This window comes from Lepidochelys olivacea (genome assembly GCF_965140295.1).
Source record: "Lepidochelys olivacea isolate rLepOli2 genome assembly, chromosome: 25".
Lineage (NCBI taxonomy): Eukaryota > Metazoa > Chordata > Testudines > Cheloniidae > Lepidochelys > Lepidochelys olivacea.
In genome coordinates, this window is record NC_140435.1 from 15,379,194 (window position 1) to 15,402,655 (window position 23,462).

At 50.1% G+C, this 23,462-nt stretch overlaps 1 protein-coding gene and 1 long non-coding RNA gene across 6 annotated transcripts in view; one reads left to right on the forward strand and one right to left on the reverse strand.

The window, feature by feature from the left end:
- Nucleotides 1-23,227, forward strand: part of EFNA2 (ephrin A2) — a 140,564-nt gene extending 117,337 nt beyond the window's left edge. For all 4 annotated transcript variants that reach the window (XM_084614496.1, XM_084614498.1, XM_084614499.1 and 1 more), the window contains exons 3-4: nucleotides 13,461-13,526; nucleotides 20,579-23,227. In XM_084614496.1, coding sequence (XP_084470622.1) covers nucleotides 13,461-13,526; nucleotides 20,579-20,697 — 185 coding nt within the window. In that variant the 3' untranslated portion in view covers nucleotides 20,698-23,227. The remainder of the gene's footprint in view (nucleotides 1-13,460; nucleotides 13,527-20,578) is intronic.
- Nucleotides 1,086-8,306, reverse strand: LOC311512987. 2 transcript variants are annotated; one of them, XR_014709626.1, is made up of 3 exons: nucleotides 7,801-8,306; nucleotides 3,018-3,109; nucleotides 1,086-1,727 (listed from the first exon to the last, which is right to left on the reverse strand). It is a non-coding gene; the product is annotated as an uncharacterized lncRNA (long non-coding RNA). The 2 variants fall into 2 exon arrangements; XR_014709627.1 differs by having other exon boundaries at nucleotides 2,024-3,109.
- Nucleotides 23,228-23,462: the final 235 nt, after the last annotated feature.

A 23,462-nucleotide genomic window follows, 5' to 3' on the forward strand; every position in this document is an offset into this window, starting at 1 on the left:
CTGGCCCGACCAGCGCTATATAGAGCGCTGCTGATTTAGGGACTGCTCTTGCCCTACACACCACAGGAATGGCTGAGATCAGCTGCAGCTACGTTGGCTTGTGGCCCTGGAAGCACGTGCTTGGGGACTGGAGTGAGGCCATTTTCAATAGAGCATCCCAGGTGTGAAAAGTTTTAGATAAGGATATAAATCCTCATTCTTTACGGCATGAGCCAGCCTAAATAAGAGGATCAGGAGGGAACTTTCTATGGAGGCAGGTTACCCCCTCACTGCCTCCTGCAGGATTTCTTACACCTTCCTTTGAAGCATCTGGTGCTACCCATTGTCAGAGAGAAGACACTGGGCTAGATGGACTTCAGGTCTGATCCTGTCTGGCAATTCCTACGTTCTTGTGAATCTCATTCTTTTTAGAGTTCTGGCCACCTCCAGAGTTACAGCCTAGCCCAGTTTACAGCATTTAGCACCCTGACAGGTCCTTTACAAACAGCCCAGAGAGTTACTCCTGATTTGCCCCACTCCAAGGCCCTGATCCTGCAAATGTTTAACCACATGCAGAATTTGACTCACATAGTTAACTGAAATGCGCTGCGGGACTCCTGTTCTTAAAGCCAAGCACACGTGTACAGGATCAGGCCCGAAACAAGAGGAGAATTGGGCCCATTTTTAATTTTCAACCTCCAGAGTGGATGTACACAAGACAAAAATCAAATAGGGAAAAAGAGTTGCATGATGGGGCCTGAGCCAAAGCTGATTGGAGCCAGTGAAACAATTCCAACAGTTTTGCAATTAAAGGTTAAAATTAAAAAAAATTAAAAATCGTGACCCAAAAGCACTTGATGGTGTCATTTGAAGCCAGGCGCCCTTCTCCTTTTGTGTGGGAACTACCAGCACCGTTATCTTTCTTATTATTTTCCCCCTTTTTCTAAAGCATCTGTTTGGAAACCACTTAATTTGTTCCTTTTATCTAGATTAAATTACCATTCTCCCTTCCCCCATAAAATGTCACTTGTGAAATAACTGCGTCTACAACTCTCTCTTTTCGTATTCTGTTTTTTATTATTATTTTTTAATGTCGTTAGGGACAGATTACACAGGAGTAAATGGTGAAACTGATCATTGCTAAACCAGTTAGAATTCATGTCATGCGGAACATTAGAAATTATGCCTCTTTGAGGAACCGTATTTAGCAGACATGAAAGAAAAGAAATTACCTCCTTCTAGAGCTCACAAATTGGAATTCCATTAACCTCGCAGGCATAGAGATGAAGCTTTGTGTTCCCAGTTCTGGGTCAAGGTTAAGAGCCGGCGCTGGGGACACGAGCAAATGGTGAGATCCATTTGCCGATTCGTACTGGATCAGAATTTACAGCAGGGGTCAGAAGATCTGGAACTGGGTTACTTGGTCTCTCCCCAGTTTAGGAGGTTAGTTCGTGATTGGGATGCAGCATGAGTGAGACAATGTACTGTATGACTCCTTGGGAAAAAAATCATTAGGCATGGGAATCAGAGTGGAGTCGAGAGCAAGAGTCAGATGCTTCAGGATTTCAGCCCCCTGTTTGTTTCAGTTTAGGGTACCTGTTATTCCATTTAAAACAAAGATTCATGGGTAAGGAGAGAAAAGCAAAACTATCGAAGAGGCCAAGAGACTGACACATCTTTCCCAGTCGGAGACAGGTACTTGGATGAAGTAATCAGGTTGCTAAGCCAAAGAAAGGTGATTTGGGGACCTGGGGGGAGAAAACGATACATGGGCTGAAATAGGAAAGTCAAGTTAATGGGGAACTTTGCAAGATTGGGGGAGACCAGAAGTGTGACCTGACTTCTACGCTACGTTCAGTTAAACATTATGGTTAAAATGGTTAATTTGTGTTACAGTAAGACACAGGCCCCAACCTAGATCAGAACCCCATTGTGCTGGATGCTTCACAGGCACATAGGGAGAGGGAATCTCTGCTGCAGAGCAAATCTGAATAGACAATGGGTGGGAGGGGAAACTGAGGCACAAAAAGGGGAAGGACCTCACCCAAGGTCACACAGCAGGTCAGAAGCAGAGCTGGGAAGGGAACCCAGGTATCCTGAGTCCCAGCCCTTATCCACTAGATCAAATCCGCTGGAAGCTGCAAAGACAATTTATTTGCTGAAAACAGATAAACAACATGAAATGTGCTGGACCCCGTAACAAGAAAGCAACAAGCAGGGGGCCTGGCAGGTACGTTACAGATGAGCACTAAGAGCTGGAGCTCTTGGTAACATTTCACTCTCCCGCCCGCAAACAAGCCTGTGGAGCAGACAGGCCCGGCAGGGGGTGGACAGGAACACGCACTCACACACACACAATTACAGGAACGGCAAGTAGGATGCCGCTTGGTGTCTTACGAAGCTAGGCTGCGTCCCTTTAGACTGTGGAGTTAAGAAATAGCCAGTGACTCGGAGGCTTTGTCTGCGCTGGGGATTTCAGCCATCGGCGGCCAGTTGTCAGCGTAGCTGCATCATTGCAAATCCCTAGTGTGGCTAGACAAAGCTGCTACAAGCCACATTTCGCCTTGGTGCTGTCTGGCCCCAGCCTGTCTGCACTTGAGGTTTGCACTGATGCTGCTATGCCAGAGGCTGGCTACCAATGGTTGTGACAAGGGCAAATTCCCAGTGTAAATAAGGGCTAAGTTCAGTCTGCAGGGTCTTTTACTCCTTCCCTCGGTCCGCGATTTCAGTTTGGATGCAGGGTTGGAGTTCAGGCTGCATATCAAAGAGACAGTCACGAGTCCCAGAATTCAATGGTGGGACTCTAAGCAAACAGAGATTATCCATGCAGCTGGGGCAGGCTATGGACACTCCATCTGGGACCCCGCCCCCCTCCATGCATCCTGCCACCTACCAGCATGTGGCTCCCGCCTGGACCTTCCTTCTCTGGTTTTTGAGGCTCCACAGCATCTTGCGATGCTTCTTAGCTGACACCCCCTGACAGGGGGCAGCAGCGGAGGAATGAACTAGTTGGATCTATTCCCAGCTCTGCCACTGACCTGCTGGGTGACTTGGGCACATCACTTGGCCTCTTGGTACCTCCATTTCCCTTCTGTCCTGATTTCACCTGGGGCCTGTAGGTCCTCCTGTACTACAATAATAATGGATGTGAAGTGAGTGATGAGAATCAGACAAGAGAGCACCAGAACCTGGACTAGCATGAGAGGAGATCCAGAGGGAAGAACAGAATCAGGGGGCAGAGAAGATGGCTGGACGGGACTGTCAGGGTACGTCTGCACTGCAGTAGGGAGGTGTGATTGTGGCATGTGTAGACACACCCAAGTTAGCTTTGATCTAGTTAGCCTGCAGCTTGAGTAAGTACCCAGCATTGTGGGCTGGGCTTATACTCAGGTGGCTAGCTCATATTGTCGCCCGTGTGGCCACAGCTTGGCCATTGCTTTTAGGAAGCTAGCTAGATCAAAGCTAGCTTGGCTTTACCTACGTGTGCAGCAGTCACCTCTGATTGCAGTGTAGACGTGCCCTCAGTGGCACTGTGTATATTCTGAGTATGTTCATGGGTGTGTCTGAGTGGGCAGATCCCCAGGTTGTGTGGACAGAGTGGTGGATCTGCACACTCATTACCGTTCATTTGTCTCCTCCACCTGGCATGTCTTGTCTTTCAGACTATAAACTCTTTGGGACAGAGTCATCGGGTCACCAAGTCTTGCAATAATTTGGGGGTTTTCTTAAAACTCCAGCTCCTGGGGTCATGTGAGAATCTCAGCTTCCCCTTTACAACAGAAGTATGTGTCTAGCTGTCATGACTCCAGACGAACGCTTGAAAACGTGGTGCCTTGAAGGCAATAAAATCCAGAGGACAAACAGAAAGGAACCCAACCTTTAAAAAAACCTTATGATTTTTAAACCAGTCTTGTGATTTTGAGGAGCCCGACTCAGGATTGTTGAACAGTTGAGTGAAAGATAGTGGGACAGCCATTGACTATAAGTATCTACAGCGCCTCGCATAATGGGGCCCAACCGAGCTGACTTCCAGGCAGTATTGTAACAGATGTTAAATGATAACCATTAACAATTATAAACAATGCTCCCTCTCCCCATCAGGTTACTCATGAACATGCTATTTATTAATTCATAGTTATCAAGGCCCCAGCAAGTATGCCCAATGCACACAAGACACAACCGGTCAACCAGTCCTTGTGCCACAGAGCTTACCACCCCAGCTAGCCAGCCCTACAACAGGCTGGGAGCATGGTCATGTCTGCAGTAAGATACTGCTCATAAAATTATATTGTGGCTTGAATGGAGAGCGTGCCTGGCAAGACATAACAAGGGAAGGGAATTAAGATGAGGCTGCGTGTCTGGTGCTGAACAATGGAAACCACTAAGGGGTAGTAATGATTTTGAGCAGTTCCTCTAAAGCGAGGGAGGTGGGCAGAGGGCCCAGTTCTGAGCTCACCGTCCGCAAGTTTAGATCAGTCAGTCGAGTCGCTTCTGAATTATACTGGGCTGATTGAGATCAACCCCAGGCCCAGAGACAGGATGGCGGGAGGCGGATCCAGAACCTCAGCCCTTCGCAGCCAAGGCCCGGTCCCTGGCGAAACGCCCTGGAAGTCGGGGTCAGGGTGTACGTGCGTGTGGATTGCCTTGAGTACATGGAGCAGGAGGAGGAGAGCTGGAGCGGGGCCTGTGCTATTAAGAGCTTTCAGAGCCACTGGGGAGAAATGAAAATCAACCTAGCACTTTGTGGGCAGCCAGCAAAGAGCTCAGAGGGCAGGAACACTGGGGATTGCCCCTACTAGAGATGGGCTACTGCAGCGTGAGCGAGACGTGGAGGGGCAGCTGCGGCCAGTGGCACATCCCGAAGAGTGCAACGCTTGGGATGTTCAGCCAGGGTTGTCAGGTCCCCTCCCTAACAGCTGGCATCTGCAGGGTAGCTGCCGAGCCCATGTTAGTTCACCCTTGCAAACAGGGAGGGGCACTTGGAGGTATTTTCCTCATCAAAGTTGGGGCAGGGGAATCTCTTTGGAGAGGAGAGGGGTGTGGTTGTGTGCCCTGGAGAGGGCTGTACATGTCTCCACCTAGAAGGACATGGGGGGATCCATCTGGAGAGGGGTGTGTATGTTTCCCCCGCCCCCATTTGGAGAGGAGAGGATTGTGTGTATGCAGGGGGTGGGACATGAGAGGCCCATTAACATTAGCAGTTGGGAGAATCACACCTCCTAGGTCCATCTGCTTTAACTTTTAAATTAAACTTTATTGAGAATAATTTTCCCCTTCCCTTTTTAATTAAAAAATAAATAAGTTCTTTTTAAAATGCACATAAAAAATTTCCATTTTCCATTTGGAGAGGGGAGTTTTGCCAAGATAATTATTGCAATTACGCATTTTATCTCTCCCAATGAGTATTATTTTTATTAGGTGCTTTTATCTTCGTTTTCTCTGTTAAGGGGGAAGGGCACACAGACCGCCACTCGTAACAGACAACAGCATGAAGCCCCCAAGGAGTCATTGCAGGGGTCGAGTTCTCTCACCTCCTAAAGGGAAGCCCCTCCCTGCTAGAGGCGCCGGAAGGGCTGGGAGGGAATGATGAGAACTCTCCTATTGTTAATAAGTGTCATTGTAAATTATCAGTGTCACCGCACAGGCCACGGAACAATATTGAAAGGTACTGGCAACAGCTGGCTTTGGTCATGTCACACAAGGGGGCAAAGGGATTCATGTCGGCTCAGCCAGACCCACACTCTCTGCTCTAAGTGGGATACTTTGCAAAAATGCAGACTGATTAAGTTTTTCCATCACCACAACATTCACACATCACCAGCCTCCTTCCACTGCAGGGGACACAAAAATTGGGGGGTGATAAATGAGGAGGAGGACAAGTCACTGCTGCAGAGTGATGTGCAAGGCTTGGTAAGCTGGGCTCAAGCAAACAGTGTGTTTTAGTACGTTTAAATGTACACCTCTAGGAACAAAAAGACATAGGCCATACTCAGAGAATGGGGAACTCTATCCTGGGAGGCAGTGACTCAAAAAGATTTCAGTATTGTGGTGGATAATCAGCTGAACATAAACTGCCAGTGCAAAGCTGGCCAAAAGAGCTAATGTGATCCTTAGACATACAAACAGAAATCTGGAGGAGGCGGAGAGAGGTTATTTTACTTCTGTATTTGGCACTAGGACAACTGCTGCCAGAATACCATAGCCTATTCCAGTGTCCACAATTCCAGGAGGCTGTTCATAAATCAGAGGAGATTCAAAGAAGAGCCATGAGAATGAGTAAAGGATTAGAAAACCTGTCTTATAGCAAGAGACTCCACGAGCTCAGTCTATTTAGCTTAACAAAGAGAAGGTTAAGGGGTGACTTGATCACAGTCTGTTAGTACAAACCTGGGGAACAAATATTTGATAGTGCAGGATTCTTCAACCTAGCAGCTACATGGTGAAGACCCAGTGGCTGGAAGTTGAAGCTAACCAAATTCAGCCTAGAAATAAAGCTTTAACCAGCAAACCACATTCATCTAGACTTCCTTAGGGCCCCAGCAGAGAAGTGTTTCATGTCTCTTCCTCTACAGTCCTTAATACCTGCCTAATCCCCACAGCCCACAGCCCCACCCAGCAGCAGAAGCCTGGTTGTACCTAGAGCCAGCTTTTTATAGCTTTCCTGGGAGTGGGTGTGGTCTGAGGCATGACTCCACCCCCTGCTTCCTCCCTATATAATAGCCTTTGCACAGGGCCTCTAGCTTTATAGGGGTGGCTATTTAGAATTTGTAGGTAGATGGTCTCCTATGAACAGTCCTGCCTTCTCTCTAGAAATTGGGTAGGTTTTTGGGGCCCATGAATCTACTCCTGCTTTTCCTCAAGCAAATGGAGTTTCCTCTGGGTTCCTGGCCCTAAGGAGCTGGCTGCTGTTTCCTGGATATTAGACTGCATTGCAACCTCAGGCTGAGCTGCCCTCCAGGCTGTATGGGAGCCAGCGTGGCTCCTTCCTTTCCCAGAGCGGCTCCTTCCTTTCCCAGAGCAAACAAAGAAGAGCTTGACACTCAAGTGCCTCTCCTTCCTGGCATTGTACAGCAGCTCTGGTAGCTGCATTTTCAGGGTCTCAGCTCTGCCCCTTGAGCCCTGGTTCAGGGAGTGATGAGCAAACCATGCCCCAAACACACCTACCTTCTGATGTTCTCTTAATCCCTTGTTAGTAGAAAGGCCTTTCATTCCCACCCTGTCCCAAGATCTCCAGGGGGCATTTGACTAACCTGTGTTTTGGGGGCTGCCCTCCCCTGAAATGCTCCTGTCTGGGATTGGGGAGGGCAGGGGGGCTCCTGTCTGGGATTGGGGAGGGCAGGGGGGCTGTCCGGTCCTCACTCAACTCTGTTTCAATTGTTGTTGCCTTGGTCTTTTGATCCACTCCTATACCCTGAGTAACAACATCCTGCACAGACTTCTCTGGGGTGTGGGGGAGGCGGTAATTCTGAGGGACTGGGGTGCGGGGCGGCTTCCATCCCCATGTGCCAGGAGGCAGTGGGACAAGCATATCCCAGGCTGCACCTTGGGGCAGCTGGATGGTCTGTAGTCAGAGCTAAAGCCTTCAAAATATTTGACTCCCCAGGCCCTTAAGAGGAGCCCCCTTTGGGGCACTTCCCTGGAGTTCCCAGTCTCTGGTTTGGGAGGAAGTGGGGAAGATGGAGGGGAGCTCCTGCCCCTGTGAACTGGGCTGCTTGGCTCTACCCGGGGTCTGCGTGTTTCGTCCCCTCCCCCAGGCCCAGGTGACTTTGTGCCTCAGTGACTCAGCAGGGCCAAGCACCCACACAGACCCCATCCTCTCACCTTTTTCTGTGGGCTCTGATTATTTTGTTCCTGGCAGCCGCTTGTTCCTCTCCCCTCGGTGTGAAACGTGCAGCGCTGGCTCCCGGCTTTGTCGAGCCCACACAATGGAGAAACGTTGGTCATTTCCTGCCTGTCTCGATGCCAGCTCCCTCCCCTGCCATGGAGGAGGCGACTGGGGAAAGGCTCAAGGCGTTGCTGCGTCCCCACGGGGCACTGAAAGCACACACGCACGTCCTTAGCTGAGCTCTTGGGGAGGCTGCGGTGGCTTGGCAGCGCGGCTCGTGGGGGGAGCCTGTGGGTATAACGTGGAGAGGGAGAAATGGCATTCATTAGGGGCTGAAAATGCATCACAGAGTCAGCTGCCGCCTGCCCTCTCCAGGTTTGGATCGTAGACCTGGGGGCGGTGCTGATGTAATATCGCTCCTCATGTGTACAGGGCTAGCCAAGGAGCCCTCACAGCAGGGGGAAGCTTGGGGAGCGACTCGGCCGCAGATTGGAAGCCGGCGACAGAGGTAGGGTTAGAATCCAGGGGTCCCTGGATCCCAGGTCTGTGTTTAAGACGCTGCTGCTTTCAGGCCTATGTGGCATGTCATTCTGTGCTCTGGCCATTCATTCAGATCCTAGAGTTTCTCTGCTTCCTTTTTCCAAGGTCCAGAGAAAAGGAATCCAGGGTTAGCTGGATGGGAGCCAGTTTCTAAAGGGAAGGGAGGGCTGCCTGCTCCGGGGAGTTTGGGGAGGGGGGGGAAGGCGTGGAGAGACCGTTCCGCTGGAGGCCACTTGTTTACATCCTGCCCACGTTGGCAGTAACTGCAGGTTGTTCCCATTGGATGGGGCCATTCAATGCCCTGTGTGAAGTCAGTTGCATGGATCTCATTCCCTAACGCAAAGGTGCCCTTCTCAAAAAATCCACCTGCCCCTTTAGGGCTGATCCTTTCATGCCTCTTCATACCTGATCTCAAAGAGAGGGCGTGACTATGCTGCCATGAAACCCGGGGGTGGCAGTAAATTGGGAGGAGTTTGATCCTGAAGCAACTTCTGTATCCAGTTCTGGTCCCACACTTCCAGAAGGGGGGTGGTACATTGGAGAGGGCTCAGAGAAGAGCCAGGAGAAAGATTAGTGGGTTAGAAAACCCGCCTTGTCTCAATCTATTTCGCTTAACAGAGAGAAGGTTAAGGGGTGACTTGATCACAGTTGATAGTTTTCCCCCCATGTAGGTACCTATGTGATAATAGAGGGGGCTCGTCAGTCTAGCATACAAAGATCTAAGATCCACTGGCTGGAAGTTGAACGGATTCAGACTGGAAATACGTTGCAAATCTCTAACAGTGGGAGTAATTAACCATTGGAACAACGTACCAAGCGCTGGGGTGGATTCTCCATCACTGGCCATTTTAAAATCAAGATTAGGCCCCCTGCCCCCCTCCTCCCTCAAAAGCTCTGCTCTAGCTCAGAGGAATTAATTCAGGGAAGTCCCATGGCCTGTGTTATACAGGAGGTCCGACTATGTGATCACAGTTGTCCCTTCTGGCTTTGGAATCTCTGAATCCATGAAATGCTGATGAGGACAGAGAAACAATGAAGTGCAAAGGGACACTGAGAGATTAGGAATATGGCCAGGCAATGACCAAATGAGATGTAGCTTGGGAAAATGCATCAGAGAAAAATGAATTCCTGACACATGGAGTTGAAGGCAGAGCGGAACTGGGGAAGTAGTGAAGAGGAGAACTGAGAGCAGGTTAGTCAGGAGGTCGCAGTGGGATATGGCTGCAAAAGAATCCAAGACTGGTTTTGTGGTTAAGACACTGGACTGGGTGCAAGACCGCATCCTAGCTGGGCCACAGACTCCTAGCATGACCTTGGGCAAGTCACTTGTGTCTCTGTTCCCCAGCTGTCAAATGGGGATAATAGCACTTCTCTCCCTCTCAGGGATGAACTGATCAATGTTTAAGAAACGTTTAGATGCTGTGGTGAATGTAGATAGAGACATACATAAAAACATTATCTTCAGTTAGTCCCATGGTATTAATGCGATCCCGCTTGGGACAGTGTTTGTTTTCTTCACACAATGCACAGTCAACCTGTGGAACTCCTTGCCAGAGGATGTTGTGAAGGCCAAGATACTAACAGGTTCAAAAAAGAACTAGTTAAATTCATGGTGGATAGGTCCATCAATGGCTATTAGCCAGGATGGACAGGGATAGTGTCTCTAGCCTCTGTTTGCCAGAACCTGGGAATGGGCGACAGGGGGTGGATCACTTGATGATTCCCTGTTCTGTTCATTCCCTCTGGGGCACCTGGCATTGGCCACTGTCAGAAGACAGGACACTGGGCTAGATGGACCTTTGGTCTGACCCAGTGTGGCCACTCTTGTGTTTCTGGGCTCCAGAAAGTTATTGACAAAGTGCTCAGAGAAGAGCAGTGAAAATGATCGGAGGAGTGGATTACAAGGCTCATGTCTCTGGCTGTGTGTTATGCAAACAGTTCCCTTCCTGCTTGTGGCTGGACCTGCGAAACAGAGGGGTTCAATTCCTAATGGATCATAATACCCTTCCTGGGGGAGTCTCCCTCTCCCATGGAAAAAACACTGCTTGGTTTTGCTAGCATAGTATGTAGGGTGTGGGCCAGGTGCAGAGAGGACAGTCCTGGTGCTGGTGGGAGGAATGTCCACACTCAAGGGCCCTGCCCCCCTGGTGAACATGCTCACAATCAATGGCTCAAGCTGCTTTAACATTTATTTGAGATGACCCCGAGGGGGGGGATAGCAGGCTTTTCTCATCAGCACAGCTTGGGGTCGGGGCTGTCAGAGAGGATCAGTTTCAGAGCGAGTTAAACCCCCCCCCCCTTACCGTGTTCGATTCTGCCCCTCCCCCAACACACGCTCTCTACCCGTCACTCTGGCTTAACCCCCTCCCCAACCTAATCTCTTCTCCGCCTCCCCCCACCCCCATGCTTTTCACATGGCACCCTTTTAATTGCAAACTGTTCCCCTTCAGTAGCTACTCAGACCAACTTCAACGAGGCTTTGAGGTGCCCCCTGTATCCACTTGCGTCTGTAGTTCTCCCGCAGCAGGGGTTTCACACACAACCCCCCTTCCCTTCCCTTCCTTCGGATTGAAGGAGTCTGTAACAAGCATGAAATCTGGCTTGGCAGACATTTTTTTGCAGTTAGAACATGTATCCAGGGACAGTGCGGCAGAAAGGCACAGCCCGGGGTCGGGCAACTTTTGACACCAGTTAAGTGTTGATCAAAGAGGCGGTTTAAGTGGCGGGGATCACTTCAATAATGCAATTGATGCCTTCAAACTTTTAAGCTCCTTAAAGGGAGCTGGGAACAGCTGGAGGTCAAGCAGAGATGGCTGGGTGTGCATTCTCTCTCCCAGACTAGCTTGTCTCCCCTTTTATAGCCCTGGATCCCAACCCATATGGAAGCTCGGTAGGAAGCCCCATTATCTCAACGACTTGAGAGCCAAATAGGTTAGAGCCAGGAAAGCACAAGGGAGACCGGACTGCACTTCTGTGAGGTGTTACTTTCTACTGCCTGGAACCTCTCTGGAGCTGCAGACGCAACAGCTGCTGTGACGACACCAAGCCTAAAAAAGATCAAGTCAAAAATTAAACTCACTGAAAGATTTCACTGCTGCATGCACAAAAGGCACGTCAGGGACACAGGGACTAACCTACCAGAGCACACCAGCGGTCAGTCTGTCTGAGCCCTCTGACCTGTCTCCAGTAGTACCAGAGCAAGGTGCAAGAAATCGCACAAGGGGACAGGCTGCCCGAGTGAGTCAGTTGTTGATCCATCCTCTGAGCATGAGGGTTTGTGTCCCATTTTACATGTTCAGGCTATGCAATATAATTGTGGATGTGTTTATGGTCCGTATAAATGTCAAATCCCCCTTGGAATCCCTCTAAGCCTCCATAATATCATGTGGCAATGAGTTCCACTGGTTGATTAGGCATTGGGTAGAACACACAAAGTATTTGACTTCATCAGTTTTTAATTCGTTGCCTTTTGAAGGCAAGTTCCTTTGCTGGGAGAAAGGAAATAGGAGAACCCAGATGTCCTCCTCCACTCAGTAAAAAGCCACAGAAAAGGCATTTCTTACGCACACGCCCTTTGCAGTCGCTTTGCAAGTGGCAGTTTTAAAGGAAAGTTGCACCCTGTTTTGTATAGTGCCGAGAACCTCAGATTATGAGCAGCGTCCCTGGATAGTCTGTAAACTGCCGGATATTTGAAAAACATCCTGGCCCTAGAGATCCCAGCTCTGATCATGGCCTTGTCGTGCTAGGTGCTGCAGAGACACACAATGAGAGACAGCGCCTGCCCAGGAGAGCTTGCAGTCCAAACCAACAAGGGGTTGGGGAAAGAAAAGACGCTTACCCCCACTTGACAAATGAGGAATTTAGGGAGATTGAGTGATTTGCCCAAAATCACACAGGGGAATTGGTGGCAGGTCCAGGCCTCCTGAATCCCACTTGCCAAGATCTCATGGGCTGGTGCCTCAGCCCATTTCCCAGCTGTCCACCTCGCAAAAACCGGCACACAAAGGAGCACAGGGCCCCCGCAGCAGAGAGGCCAGGGCTGGAAAAGGGTGGATCGTTGGCATTCAGAGACCTCAGCGCCAGTCTTTTTGAGGTCTGGGCTGAGCCGTGTTAATGGGGCTGGGTGAGGGAAGTGTGCCGTGCTCTAAGCCATGCTTGGGTGACCATATTTCCCAAAAGGGAAAATGGGACACCATGTGGCGCTAGCCTGAGGTCCATCCCCCCCCAGCCCCCTGTGTGTGGGGCTGGCCTGAGCTGCTCGCCCGAGCCTTGCACGGCCCCCCCACCGCCCCCGGCTGCTGGCACGGAAGCTCTGTCCTGGGGACTCCAGCAGCACCGGAGACAGGGAGAACATTGCTGTCCTGTGTGGATACGGGCGTAGCGACCTGATTGCTAAAGACTGAACAGAAAAGGGACCCCAGGAGAGTATGGATTCCCCACCTCCCAGCTGGGGTACAAAGCAATAGCAACAGCTCAGCAGGTGCCACAGAAGGAAAATCTGTGTGCTTAGCTGGAACTGCTAATTATAGGCCAATTCCGGAGGGGTTAGAACTAGATCAGTGATCCTGCAGGCTACTGCCCTCTGCAGATACCTCTCCCACGCCCAGCTCTGGTGCGAAGCCCCTAAGAAATCTGCCGAGCAACACTGGCTTGAGGGGCAGGTGGGGGGCGCTAGCCCTCAGTCGTTTAAAAATTGCAATGACACGTATGTCTATAAAAATCGCACCTGCCTGACCATCTCCCTCCTCCACCCACACCCCTCATTTGTCGCTCGTCTGCTTAGGATGTAAAGATCTTTGGAGCAGAGGCTCTGTCTTTATATGAGTTAGTCACACAACCAGTTCAACGTGGCCCTGACCCTGAGTTGTGCCTCTGGGAATGATGGTTGGGAGTTGCAAAAGTGCCTAAGGGAGTTAGGTGCCCTTCTGGCCTATATTGTCGTCAATAAACTGGGTTATGTTCAGTCCGCCGCAAGCCGGGGGAGTTGCAGTGAGAGATGCTGCTGATTTAATAGGTAGCACTGTGCTGGTTTTTGTTAAGGCAAACGGGACGGGATGTCACGCTCCTCTTCTAACACCACTGTGTTTTCTCTCTCTCTCCTTTGTGTTTCTTCCAGCTGCTCCTCCCCTTAACATGGTGGACAGGCCCTGCTTAAAGCTGAAGGTTTATGTTCGACCAACGAGTAAGTAGCTCAAGTGTGTTGCCTGCTCCCATGTGGGCGATGGGAGCTGGGAAGCTGTGTATGCAGGAGGGGAGAACTCGTCGTACAGAGCTTAGAACCCATGGGTTCTCGACATAGAACCGGGCACGGAGTCTGCCGAGCTTCCCGTTCCATGTGGCTAGGGCGAAATGCAAGGTCTGAGCAGCTGTGAGTTTATTCATGGTATTTCCCCGACCAGGCTAGGAGCAGGGTGGGAATCTGCCAGTCAGTGATCTTTTGAGTTTGCCCAGCGTGGAGCGCTGGGGGGGTGGGGATTTTACTAATTAAATTTCCCTTCAAGTACAATGGCTTAAACGAAGGGAAAAAAAGATTTGGCAAAACCCCATGCTAGAGACGGAACTGAGCCAAGTGCTCAGATCTAAACAGCCCTAAACTTTGCGCAAGTTCTGACCCAGCCCCAAACGTTCTGGCTCTGCCCCACTTCACCCCAATTCATCGTTGGCTCCTTCAGTCCCTGCTTTGTAAACTCTTTTGTTCTGCCCAGGCTCTTTGAATACTGTAGGGGGCTGTCCCTTTGCGGGGTGCATGATCCACGCCAGGACTTGGGCAACCCCCTGTGTGGTAACATTGGGCAGCCCAGGTGGGAGCTAGAGAAGTAGAGGGGACCGCATGGTGGGTCTGTGTCCAGCACCCTCGAGAAAAGAATCCCTGTCATGTTCATTGCACCGGAGCCCTGTCTCTTCCCTGCAGTGTGGAGATGTTGATCTGGCCCCTTGTACCAGCACAGAAACACACTCAGGAAATACTTCAGAGGATCCTGAGAAGGGTCTGATAAACCTCCCTGCCATTCTGATGCGCGGGGAAAGCTCCTGATCCTGCCTTCCTGGGCCAGATCCTCCTCTGATGTAAATCAGTGCTGATTTCAGTGGTGTTACACTGGTTGACACCAGCTGAGGAGCTTGGCACTGTGTAGGTGCGATGGGTGCTTTGCTCTGCATTCGTTTGCTCTTCCTGGTTTCATTTGCGATGTAAAAAAATCCCCACAGGTCCTCAGGGCAGCCTTAAAAACATTTGAAGGTGGTGGCGAGAATAAAGCCATCCCCATATATCGACCTTGTGCCCACGGGTCACTCGGATGCAGTAGGTTAAAACCCTGGCTATTGTCACAGCTTTGAAGGCGCACTGATGTCACCCTTTTGCCAGGATTTTTGTGTAGGAAGAACGCTCCCGCAGGAGCTCCTCTACCAGCTGAATGGCACCTGAATTCCCAGCACACCAGCCCCGCCAAAGCCTGCAGGAGGCTGCGTGGTACCTCATTCATGCCAGGCACATAACCTGCAAGATGGACGTTTGCCGCTGAGTTCCAAATGAGGGGGAAAAAACAATAATCTCGGCACAGTGGTGACTTTTCAGAATCGAATAACTCAGGCGTTTCAAAAAACAAATTAATAATTTTCTTCTCCTGTTAACATGTAATTAGTGCATGGCAGCAGCTCTCGCTGGGGAAGTGAGGGACCGGCTGCCCTGGTGAAAAGGACATCGTTTCTCTTTGTCATTCGAGCGGCTTTAAAATAAAACCCAAAATAGCGAAGCCACCTAAAAACACATTCTCGTTTTTGGTTGACCTTTGTAGAATGAAAAAAATCTCGATCGATATTGTTAGTATTTTCTTATGCTACCACCAGGGAGCCCCAGCTGAGATCGGGGACCGCACCATGCTAGGCGTTGGACCGGTACTTAGTCAGAGACTCCCATTGACTTCAGTGGGCTTTGGATCAGGCCCGAAGTCAACCCTTTAGTTATTGTTAAGCGAGATCAAATGAGGATCTGAACTGCCAGCTTGTGCCACGGGGTCCTGATTCCAGCAGGTGGATTCTGAGCCCCTGTATGTTCAGAAGCAGCCACAAAGTCTTTGAATGCTTCTGTTCTCTGGGAGGCCGACTTGAGGCAGGGAGCAGGCCTGATTTTTGAAGAGGTGCTGAGCTCCTGAACGTTCCCCCTCCCGTTGATTTCAGGTGGCGTTATGGGGGCTCAGCAGGCCACGTGCTGGGCAGCCCAAAACTTTACCTGGCTGAAGGCTCCCCACTAAGTGGGAGTTCGCAGGGCAAGGGGAGTACTCAGTGCTCGCAGGACAGCACCCCGCTGCATGCCGACTTGAGTTACTTAGACTGCAGACTCATGGAGGAAGAACCTGTAACTAGGTGTCTGTGCAGCATCGAGCAGGTGGGGGCCCTGCACTTGCGTGGAACCGCGAGGCGCTACTGTAACCCAAACAATAATGGCACAAGTGTGTAAAACCCTGCAAAAGAGCAGCAGCAAAGGAAGAAGAGCAGAGGAAAAGAAGAGACACAAGAGGGGGAAGGAAATAAGACAGCCAGGAGCAAGAGAAAATTGCACCAACGGCTGGGGAAAGCTCTGCTTTTCCTGGCTTCAGGTCTGTGAGATCCTTAATCCAGTAATAAACATAAGAGAGTGGAGCCCAGGGAACATGTTAACAGCTTTAGTCATAATTTAACTTATTCCCTTTAATGCACTTTGCTTTGCTGCCTGACTAGGGTTTTGGATGCTGGATTATTGGAGTGTTATTAAGCAATTGCCCTTTGACCTCCCAAACGTTGGTCCAACTCCAGCTCTGGCCAGAATTACAGGGCGTCAGTCTCCCAGGCTTCTTACAAGTTGGCAACAGCAGTCGGATCTAATCCATCCTGCACAATACCACCCGCATAGTTGGCATACCCTGCTGTCAGGGAGAGGCTTAGGAGAGAATCGGGATGAAATGCCTTCTAATCCCATTTACAGAGCAATAACCCTACCCCTACCCCCAGGGTCAGTGCGGGGAGTTCCCGGGCCCCCTCTCCCACGCTGCACGGAGGCTGGGAACAAAAGCAGATAAGAGCATGCCCCGGGATTCAAAGAATTTGCCTCCCGATTACCTGTTATTCAGCTGTTTATATTACAATAAAACATGTGGGAAAGACAGATGCATCGTACTGCGTGTGAAATACAGACAGACACATGGCCAGGGATGCATCGTACTGCGTGTGAAATACAGACAGACGCAGGAAGAGAAATAATGGAAATCATAGAAATGTAGGGCTGGGAGGGGCCTCAGGAGGTCATCTAGTCCAACCGAGAGGCAGGATTAAATAACCCAAGACCAGCCCTGACAAGGGTCTGTCTAATCTGGTCTTAAATCCTCCAAGGACAGGGATTCCGTAACCTCCTTAGGTAACCTGTTCCGGTGCTTCACTTTCCTTACAGTCGGAAAGTTTTTCCTAATATCCGATGTAAATCTCCCTTGTTGCACATTAAACTGATTCCTTCTTATCCTAACTTCAGTGGACAGGGAGAACAACAGATCCTCCTCTTTATAACAGCCTGTTACATAGTTGAAGACTGTTACCAGGTCCCCCCTCAGCCTTCTCTTCTCCAGACTAAACCTGCCCAATTCTTTCAACCTTTCCTCACAGCTCAGGTTTTCTAAACCTCTGATCATTTCTGTTGCTCTCCTCTGAATTCTCTCCAGTTTACTCACATCTTTCCAAAAGTGCGGCACCGAGAGCTGAACACAGGACTGCAGCTGCGGCTTCACCAATACGGGACAATCACCTCATGTCTTGAGCAGTTACCTCATATGTTTTGAGAGGTTGACGGCTGTCCGGTTTGTGGCTTTTTCTCAAGTCCTCAGATCACCAGACTGACAGTCCAGCACCCAAGACCCAGTTGGACACCTCTGGGTCCCAGCCAGCTTTTGAACAACATCTTTGGCGTTGAACTCCATGGGGCTGTCGGGGACTTCATTCCGCAAGGCTCACTGTGCAGGCAGGCAGATATTCCCATAAGTCTGTCAGCCTGGTTTTAATGAAGCAGAACAAAAACATCCTGCACCGCGCACCTTGAGAACATCAGCCCATAAAGGCAGCGATAGAGCCCAGCCAGGGCTGAGCTTTCATACCTGCCCAGCTGGTATTTTCATTTTGCATCATTCCCTCCAGGCCTTGCTGAGTGCCCCACTTTCGCTGTCCTGTAGCTGCTGGCTCCAGTCAGCCTCCAAACTCAGCAGCTGCAGTTCCTCGCTGTGGTTTAGCTTAGCTCTCCCGTCTGGCCAATGTGCACAGAACTCCCTTTGCAAGGGCCTGTGTTTGTCTTGGAACTGGGGGTTCCTACGCATGCCAACATTGCTGCCGGGACTGCACAAGAGTAGGACCGGGTCTCTGCTTCGCTAGCACCTGTCTTCACGCTGCACCGAGAGCCCGATTCAAAGCCCTTCCAAGGAGAGATTGAAAAGACTGTGACTTTTCAGCTTGGAACAGAGACGACTGAGGGGGGACGTGATGGAGGTCTGTAAAATCATGCCTGGTGTGGAGGAAGTGAAGAAGGAAGTGTTGTTGTTTATTCCTTCACATAACAGGAGAACCAGGGCTCACCCAGTGAAATTAATAGGCAGCCGGTTGAACAAACAAAAGAAGTATTTCACACAACACAGTCACCCTGTGGAACTCATTGCCAGGGGATGTCATGAAGCCAAAGGTATAACAGGGTTCAAAAAAGAACTAGATACATTCATGGAGGACAGGTCCATCCATGGCTATTGGCCACGATGGGCAGGGATGCAACCGCATGCTTTGGGTGTCCCTAAACCTCTGACTGCCAGAAGCTGGGACTGGACAACAGGGGATGGATCACTCGATAATTGCCCTGTTCTGTTCATTCCCTCTGAGGCACCTGGTACCAGCTACTGTCAAAAGACAGGATCCTGGGCTAGATGGACCCTTGGTCTGACCCAGCCTGGCTGCTCTTATGCCCATGGTCTTCTGTGGGCTTTGGATCAGGCCTCACCTCAGAGGTTTTGCAGAACCTGGTTGCATGGGGAATTAAGCAGCGAGGTTGACTACCAACACGGGGACTAAGGTGCGGAAGGAACCGTTATCATTCAGTGACGGTGCCCAAGGGCTAGGCAGAGCCTGTCTCGACTAGACGCTGTCTCCCATTCCTCTGGCAAGGCTCCAGTGCCTCATGCCATTTTTACCCGCGTCTCAATTAAAGGGAACTGCTCGCGGGAGAAAAGTTACTCACCTGCTTAAGCGTCCCCAAGAGCAGAGCCATAGCTATTTTCTGGGCTAGCACTTGCCAGGTACACGTTTGCAACCCCCTTGATTTTCTGTTTCTGTGGGCCAGATTTTGCCACCTTTACTCAAGCTCAACAGATCTTTCCTGGCTGAAATCAGTGAGCGAGGATGTCGGATCTGGACCCATTGTTTCCCCTCTTGGGTCTCATTGCTGGTGCCGGGCTCTTACTATGGAATTGCTTTTCCATTCCTTTGATCCAGCACTGCCAGTTCTCACGATTTTACCACGAGGCTCACAATGTCTGAGGTTTTTCTGATTCAGAGATTCCTAGGCCAGAACGGATCATTGTGATAACAAAATCTGGCCTCCTGTGTCTAGCACGGGCCAGGGGACTTCCCTGAATTAATTCCTGTTTGGTAAGTTGCTAGTGTGGTAAATTACTCCGGGTGTCATATGATTATATGAGGATGTTGGCTTTCATTTAAAAACAAACAAAAAGACCCGAAGCTAGAATTCCAGCCCCCGTGGTGGCAGAAGAAAATTAGAAGACGGGACCTGTGAAGTTTCCGGCACAAGAGGCCAAATAAAAAAAGAGCCTAGCGTGCGTTCTTCTTTTTTAAATCTTAAGAGCGTTAAGCCAGTCTCATGACTTCTGAAGGCCTCGCTCTTTATTTTTGAATGCTTGAGATTGACTGTATTCTTGCTCTACAGCCTAATCACTTTCCGCATGCTGGTTGTATGTTCCTGTTCCCTTTGTTGGTATTTCTATGGATATAATAAATCAAATGAAACAAAGAATAATAACTGACCAAACGAAGCCAGGAGAAAGTGGCAGGTGAAGGAGGGAAGCTCCATTGAAATTAAATGCGGGGGGGGGGTGGGGATCAAGGTGTGAGCAGCTCTAAAATGCAGCAGCCGTATTTTCTCTCCTTTTTTAAAGTGAGTTTAGTTTCCCGGTGTGGATATGATCTGGAACGCCATGTGTCTGGATCTCTTGAAGACAACAAAATCAGTTGGGAAGAAGTTTTCTTTTGATGTGCCCTAGAAGAAAGGATTAGAAACTACAGTGTGTTATGCACACAGCTAGCTACTGACCTTCCTAGATGAAGAGCATGTCTTTGATTATGCAAATTGATTAATGACGCCAAAAATTTATGAAGGGACCATCAGCCTTCAGGGCTTAAGCCAGTCACCTGATGTAGGGAGCAGATTATCCCACATCATTAACCAATGTCTGGGTTCCTACATCTTCCTCTTATTGTCTGGTATTGGCCACTGTGGGAGACAACATACAGGGCTAGTTGGTCTTGGATCTCTTCCTGTCTCGCAGTTCCTATTAGGATGATTTATTCTTTCACGACATCCATAAGTATGTACTAGGCTCCTCCCAGGGCAGCTAGAAATGCTCATAGTCCTAGCTCCAAAGAGCTTTACAATCTCAGACACCAATTCTGCAATCTCAGTGTTGCGTTTATCGCCACTCTTCTAATATTTGGTGGGTTTCTTTAAAACCCCAGTTCCTGGAATCATATGATTAGGCAAGGCTCTCAACTCATTTAAACACCCTATTAAAGTACGGTTCTCACGTTGCTAGCTATGGAAAAAAGCTTGTAAGTGTGTCTCTCTCACACACACACACACACACACACACACACACACACACTGAAAAAAGAACCTAATAGTTGTTACTTCAAAATTTCATGATTTCTAAGCCAATCTCAAGATTTGTTGGGAGGTGGGGGCTGACTCCTCATTTCAGAACCCAGGGGGTTGACAACCTTGCAGTTGGATCAGGTCTCTGCAGGCACCACAGATACGATCCAATGCAAGAGGAGCACAGCTCAGACCCCTGGTGGGCCTGATCCTGGGAGAGAACCAAACAATTCTTTGAGGTGCCAAGCGCCCCCTGTTGACCATGCTCAGCACATTGCAGGATCAGGCCCTACAGCTTCCCAGGTGGGCATTTTGTGGTCTGACATGTCTCTTTTCCTCCCCCTTCACAGATGACTCCCTGTACGAATCTCCGGAGCCTATTTTCACCAGCAATAACTCCTGCTGCAGCCTCAGGGTCCCGCACCTCATCCTCGTGGTACCGGTGTTTTGGACTATTCTCACCTCCTAGCCCCAAGAGGAGAAAACAAAGGAAGAGGGGAGTGGTTTGGCAGGGAAAGGAGGAGAGAGATGGGGACACGCAGGAGAAGAGATGCGTTCTCTCTGCCTCCGGGGAGAATGAACCCTCTCGAGCCAGCCTTTTGCTTTGTTTTTAAAAAGTTTTCTCTTTTTCACAATAACCTTTGAACTGCGACTCCTGAGCTGGGAGGTGGGTTGGGCAGGGACACGAAGAAGGATTTTTTTCCTATCCCGGCCTTATTCCCAGCTCGGAGAATTTTTGTTCCTGGCGTGGATTCACTTGGAAGAAGGCTGCAAAATTTCTACCAATGTACAAAATAACACCCCTGCCCTGCACCCCAGCACTCTGGTTTGGGGGCGGGGAATGACAAAATACCAGTGGAAAAGAGCAGTGGGGGGATCGGCGCTGCTTTCCTGCTTCCGGGATGGCCCACTTTTCATGGTGCTGACGCTCAGCTCACTTTGACCCTCCTTGTAGGACTTTGCTTTTGAAATTTCTAGACCAAATATTAGAATCCTTATTTTATTTTTTATTTTTTTTTAGTGCTTTTCTCGCACTTCTTGAGACTTAGCCACACAACGAGACCCCCTCCCCCATCTGTGGTTCAGAAATCTCCATGAGCAACGTTCCCTTCCAAGCCGTCAAGGAATGCGGGATCAGGGGCTAGCTTGGGCTTTCCTTCCCAGGTTTTCCGCGATGCTCAGACAGATTCAGTCCCTGGCTGCAAGCAGGGGAGCTGGTGGCTGGCAAACAAACAAGGTGCCCGGACTCTGGGACGTGCCAGATGCAGGCCGAGAACGGCAGTGCTTACACTGCATTGGAGTCTTTCCCAAACTAGCCCAGCTGTTTGCCGTTGCTCGTACCGCTGGACTCAGGGCCACCTGGACAGAGCGGTGCTAATACCTTAATGCTCCTTTCAGGCTTATGTTTTGGAGGCGGGGGGCCAAGATGGAAACAGGCCATCGAAAGCTTTATGGAGGAGCGCTGACCTGGCTTGGTTGTCAGAACCTTGTGGGATGACTGTACTGTTTTCATAGATATGTGGGTTGTTTCTTTGGGCGGGGGGAGGGTCGGTTTTCTTGTGGGAGGGATGGGCAGGTATACACCTAAGCCAGCCAAATGTAATTGACCCTGCAATTGACGTCCTTGGAAAACCAAGGAGCAACGCCAGCAGAAGGGTTACTGGGCCCAGTGAAGACAGTGGGTAAATGTGGGGGGAAGGGGGGTTGCCACTGAGGTCACTGAGAGCAGGATCAAAAATCTAGTTTGGGAAAGGGGCATCTGGAAGTTGAGCAGAAAGGCTTGGGGGGGGGGGTGTGTTAATGTCAGGAATGTAACCAGTCTCGGGTGGGGCTAGAATTTAGAAGAGGCTCTGGCTGGTTACCACCTCCCCATGGCGCAAAGGGGAATTAAGTGGGCAGGGGATGCAGAGGGAGCCTGGGGCCTTTGGAGGGCATCTGGGTTGAACTCACTCTTGGGCAGAGCCCTTCCATGGCTCACGCGAGCCACTAAACTAGGCCGTGTGCAGGTGAAGGTCACCATCCTGGGTTCCCAAAGCTAAAAATTCCGCTGGTTGACATCAGCATCGCTCCACTGACTTACGTCCGTTTACACCAGCTGAGGGTCTGGCCCCAAATCTTTGCCTAGTACCTTCCTCCTCTCACATCGCTGACTCCGTACTTAGGTTTTAATTCGCTCCCAGCACTGACGGCAACCTTTCCCTCTCCCCTCCCTGCTTCCCGCAAGTCCCTTTGAGAAAGCAGTGCCCCTTCCTCCATAACCCCACTGATCCATAGATTCATAGATAGATATTTAGGTCAGAAGGGACCATTATGATCATCTAGTCCGACCTCCTGCACAACACAGGCCACAGAATTTCACCCACCCACTCCTGTGAAAAACCTCTCACCTATGTCTGTGCTATTGAAGTCCTCAAATCGTGGTTTAAAGACTTCAAGGAGCAGAGAATCCTCCAGCTAGTGACCCGTGCCCCATGCTACAGAGGAAGGCGAAAAACCTCCAGGGCCTCTTCCAATCTGCCCTGGAGGAAAATTCCTTCCTGACGCCAAATATGGTGATCAGCTAAACCCTGAGCATATGGGCAAGATTCATCAGCCAGATACTACAGAAAATTCCCAACACGGATCTGCATCACCAGTGCTGCCATTCCAATTCCCTCTCCTGTGGCCACTGCTTCTAGACATGAGGAGCAGAGCAAACCCATCTGTCTTGTCCTTACCACCCAGCTCAGTGATCCCGGGCTGTATTACACATGCAAGCGAGCTGCTAATCGGGCTGAGACAGCAGTAAAGAGAATGGAGCTGACCTGAGGGGGTGGATCTCTATGAAGTTTTCCCTGGGGATCCTTCCTTCCCTTTACGAGTCTCCTTCGATCCTGCACATCCTGATGGCTTGTTCCTCTGTTGCGCTGTTACTTGCTTGGAATAACTGCTGGCTTGGCTTTCTTTGCTTCCTTCTCCACTTTCAAATAAAGCCGCCGATTGGCCCCACACTTTGGAATTCAGATGATTAGATGGGGCCTGTTTTGCAAAATTCAGATCCCCATCCAAGCCTGGATCTCAGCCTCTCCTGTCCTTACATCCGGGGACAGTCTGTCTGCGTCTAGTGTTTTGGCACAAGCCCATCTCCTAATAAAACCCCACTTCCTAATTTCTGCCCCTTCTCCTGTGCTCCAACCCCTAATGGAGGCTTTTGGTGACAAAAGGAAGTTACATTCCAGGGAATAAGAACTAAGA